The 4,659-nt window shown below is 57.2% G+C and overlaps 1 protein-coding gene across 1 annotated transcript; it reads left to right on the forward strand.

The window, feature by feature from the left end:
- Nucleotides 1–818: 818 nt before the first annotated feature.
- On the forward strand, nucleotides 819–4,086 carry HOXC9 (homeobox C9). The gene is made up of 2 exons (XM_080812389.1): nucleotides 819–1,419; nucleotides 3,174–4,086. Exons 1-2 carry the CDS (start codon nucleotides 882–884, stop codon nucleotides 3,416–3,418), a joined length of 783 nt encoding a protein of 260 aa, XP_080668515.1. The 5' UTR covers nucleotides 819–881; the 3' UTR covers nucleotides 3,419–4,086.
- The last annotated feature ends 573 nt before the right edge of the window (nucleotides 4,087–4,659 follow it).

The following is a 4,659-nucleotide window of genomic DNA, read 5'->3' on the forward strand; positions in this document are numbered from 1 at the left end:
CTTGCATATCTGTGCCAAAGCAAAGAGAGGACTTCTGATGATAAAGGTGTATGAGGTCCGGAGGTCCTACTCCTCCCACACGCAGACCACCTTCCCCAAGCTGCCCTACCCCAGATTTGGGGGGCTGAGTTGGCCAGTGGCAGAAGGACGCTCCCCCTTTCCCTCCTTCCCTCCCTCCACCCCAGCTTCCCCAGTCCCCTCCCACCCTCCCTCCCTCCCTCGCTGCTGCTGCTCCTGAAAGAAATACATACATACACACTATTTAAAAACGCATTTTTAAAAGCCACGTTCCGAACTGACAATCGCTGATCTCGGCTCGCGCAGAGACTGCGGGAGCGTCGGGGCCGACAGAGACGGATTACGTCAAGAAATAGTTCCTCCACCTACCTCGGCCGGCCTCTCCGCCCCTGCGGGGCTCCCGCGCCCAGCTCGGCCCTGGGGGTCCGGGAACCCTGGCTTCAGAGACTGGCATTTTCACCCCATTAAGAAATCCTCCAGGGTAGGGGGGGTGCGGGAGGCCATCAGCTTATGGGTGGACATGGACAAGGGGGTGTGCTGATGAGATACGAGTTGTCCTGAGGGGGTGGCCGGTGCCTTGGATCCAGAGTTCCGGACCCCCAGGAAAACGCAGGTCGCGGGGATCAGCCGAGAGAAGGGGGTGGGAGAAGGGGAAAAAAAAAAAAGGCAAGAAAAAAAAAAAGCCCCTGCGCATTGATCCGCGCCGTATTTTTGGGTAAATACGATCACGTGGGGGCCGGGGAACCAATGAGCTGCGGGGAAAAGGCTGGAAAAATAATTACCTGCCTTGATTGTTCTGTGAGCAGATAAAAAGTACATATACAGTTCATACAATAATCTTATGTATGTAAAACCCTGTTACGATGTCGGCGACGGGGCCCATCAGTAACTATTACGTGGACTCGCTCATCTCTCACGACAATGAAGACCTCCTAGCGTCCAGGTTTCCGGCCACGGGGGCTCACCCCGCCGCCGCCAGACCCAGCGGTTTGGTGCCGGACTGTAGCGATTTTCCGTCCTGTAGCTTCGCGCCCAAGCCGGCAGTGTTCAGCACGTCGTGGGCGCCCGTGCCCTCGCAGTCGTCCGTGGTATACCACCCGTACGGCCCCCAGCCCCACCTCGGCGCGGACACGCGCTACATGCGGACTTGGCTCGAGCCGCTGTCCGGCGCCGTCTCCTTCCCCAGCTTCCCGGCCGGGGGCCGTCACTACGCCCTCAAGCCGGACGCCTACCCCGGGCGCCGCGCCGACTGCGGCCCGGGCGACGGCCGCAGCTACCCGGACTACATGTATGGCTCGCCCGGGGAGCTGCGCGACCGCGCCCCGCAGACACTGCCCTCGCCCGAGGCGGACGCGCTCGCCGGCAGCAAGCACAAAGAGGAGAAGGCCGACCTGGACCCCAGTAAGTTGGGAGCAATTTTCCTTTACAACCGGCGCGGGAGGGGAGGGGAGGCCGGGCGGGGGGGGGAGCCGGATTACAGCCCCTCGGAGCAGCGCAGGGAGCGCGGGAGAGGGGCGAGGGCGAGGGGGCGAGGACTCAATAAAAGCGAATTACCTTGGGGAGCTTTCAGGGGCAGGAAGGTCTGAGAAGGGAGCCCAGGGAGCCAGGTTGGGAGAGGGCTGAGGGGGGCTCCTCTCTCCCTGGAGCTGGCTTTGATGAGAGACCCCCCACCCCCACCCCACCCCCAGCCCAGGCTTTTTTGGCTCAGTCGCTACTTTCCAAGAAATGCACACAGGGCCAAGGGATGGGGTGGGGGGTGAGGTTCATTTTATGGTTTGAGGTGGGATAGGGGAAGCGACAAGGAGGACACTGCGGACAGAGAGGAAATACCCCAGGGAGAAATATCACCCCTACCTCCCAGCCAGCATGGGGGTCCTCACCCCATCAGGGATTCATTGAACAGAAGGTGCCTGGACTTCTCCTCCCCCCGCCCCAGGAGCACTAGGTGAGGGGTCTGGGGGATTTCACAACCTGGGAACTTGGAGAAATCAGGACTTCCAGAGTTGGGGAAGAGAAGTGGGGTCCCAGTCTCCTTAAACTTGAGAGCCCTCTTCTGAGGGTCTGCAGGAAAGAGGGCTGAGAACAGGGCTCAGGAATGAGGAATGGAGGGGGAGGCATCTCCCCAGACTGAGAATTATACACCCCCCAACACACACACACACACACACACACACACACACACACACACACACACTCCCATCAAGGAGACTGGAGCCTTAGAGTATTGCAAAGAAGGGCAGGGGTGGGGGGGGGGCAGGTGGGAGCTGCTGGGCCAGAGAAAGGGGAAAGAAGGGGAAACAGCAAGGGAGGGGGTGCAGCCCCTGGGTGTGAGGAAGTGTCTGGGGGAGTCCCAGGAGGGGGCTGCAGGAAATCCTTTCCTCCAGCTCCATAAGGGGCCAGGGCCTAATTATACCCCTCTGAAGGCTTCCCTCCTTGCCCTCAGCTACTCCCATAAACCTGAAATTGGAGGCTTGGCTCCTGCAGAGCCTGTCCTGGGGCTGGCGGGAGGGGGGCACTGGAAGCCTAACAGGGAGGCTAAGATATGTGGGAGCCTGTCCCAAGGCTAGCAGCTCTCTGGGGAGAGGAGAAAGTCTTTCCCCATTCTAGCATCACTCTGAGAATTCGCCTCAGCAGGGTTGAACTCGGAGAGAGAGCCGAGCCCGGCGCTGAAGAGGGTAGTGAGGGGCTTAGGGACTCTCAGGGTCAGGAAACAGAACTGCTGAAATTTCAGGACTTGGTCGTGGGCTGGGAGGATGGGAGGGGGCAGAGGAGGAGGGAAGTGGGGAGGAGAGAGACCTCACTATAAAAATAAAAAACAAGAGAGAGAAGCGTTTATGGGCCTATGAAACGGTTGGGAATTTGGACTTTTTATGAGCATATTCTCGAATTACTACTCTTGAAGCTGAGGACCAGACTGTAGGGGCTTTGATAGCCTTGATTTCCTCTAGTTTGAGGTGCTAGAAATTGAAGAGGGGGACGATGGGGAGAGGGCAGCATGCAAAAGGAGACAGGGCGAAAATTCCCAAAGCAAAACGTGTCCAAATTCAGGTTCAATTATTGCATTTGGGGAGCCTGGCTAAGCCTGGGGGTAGGGTGGCAGGGGTCCTGGGCTGGAAAGGGGGTTCACTGACCCCTGCCTGTGTTTGGCCCTCCAGGCAACCCCGTGGCTAACTGGATCCACGCCCGCTCCACGAGGAAAAAGCGGTGCCCCTACACCAAGTACCAGACGCTGGAACTGGAGAAGGAGTTTCTCTTCAATATGTATTTAACCAGGGACCGTCGGTACGAGGTGGCCCGGGTTCTCAACCTCACCGAGCGGCAGGTCAAAATCTGGTTTCAGAACCGCAGGATGAAGATGAAAAAGATGAATAAAGAGAAAACCGACAAGGAGCAATCCTAAACCTTGCCCCAGCCTGCTGCCTCGGCACAGCCAAGGGAAAAACAAAACAAAAAAAAAACCCGCAAAAATACCCCAACCCAGGCGGGAGAGAGCACGAAAAGAAAAGGAAAGAGCAAGATAGAGAAAAGCCAATCGGCTTAAAAAGAAAAAAAAGGAAGGGGGAAAGGAAAACTCTTGCGATTTGGGAGGGTTCAGTGTTGAGAAATTGGTGTTTTAGAGTTAGTTCTACCCAGCGAGGAGGAGGAGGTGGGGAGAGAAGCCGCGTTCTCTTCTCCCAGCGCAACTGAAATAAATGACACACACAAATGTGATTTTTCCCCTCCTTTCTCCAGAGAAGCCAGTACTTGAATCGCTATATTTCTATTTTTTTTCTGTATCGTATTTGGCCCGGGCCATCCCTCCCCAGGCCTGGGGTGCTCTGCGTGCAGATTTTGTACAAAATAAGACACACACACATACACAATAACAATTCCCAGCCCAGGAGCTGAGGGGCGAGGGCCCAGACCGTGCTGTAGGCTGGGTCCAGCGGCACAGGCCGATGCCTCGGGCGTGTGTACATAGCAGTGTTTCTCCTCATCCCCAGCGTCCGTCCTGTAACGTGCTTCTGTTTGTTATGGTAGAACAGCTCTGTGTTAATATATCGAAGTCACTTAAAAAACCAGAAACCCAACCGCATCCAGTTCTCGTTATTTCTCCTCCTTGTGGCTCCCAGGCTGCTGTCGTGGAGGAGGCAAGTGCTTGGTGCCTTTGGGGCCAGCCGGAGCCAGGGAAGGGGCTCCCTCTACCTCAGAAGGGCAAGTGCCTGCCGCTGCTCTCAGGGCAGGGTGGGGTGGGCATGAGAGCTCCAGGGGTGGAGTGGAGGCTGCTGAGGCCCTGGCCCAGCTTGTGCCTGCCCTGCCGGCCGCCTGTGACTTTCCTGGTAGCTTCTTGGAGTCCTTGGGGGGGGGCATGGCATGAATGGTTTTCCCTGGCTGTAATTAATTGTAATAATTTATGAGTACACGAGATCGGAGGGAAGAGATAGGTGAAGATGAAAGTTGGGTGCTGGGTGAGGGCCCGGGCTGGATTCTTGCCTGTCTGCCTTGGTGCTTCGAGGGATGGCTGGGAGGGAGGGAGGGTGTGCGGTGAGCGGTGAGGGAGAAGGCTGAGCAGGCCTCAGGGAGCAGAATAGGCACTGGGGACTGCGTTGAGAGTAAAAGAAGAGGGAGAGAAGAGGAGGGAGAGAGGGAGAGAAGGAAGGA

This window comes from Martes martes (assembly GCF_963455335.1).
Source record: "Martes martes genome assembly, chromosome: 8".
NCBI classification, from domain to species: Eukaryota; Metazoa; Chordata; class Mammalia; order Carnivora; family Mustelidae; genus Martes; species Martes martes.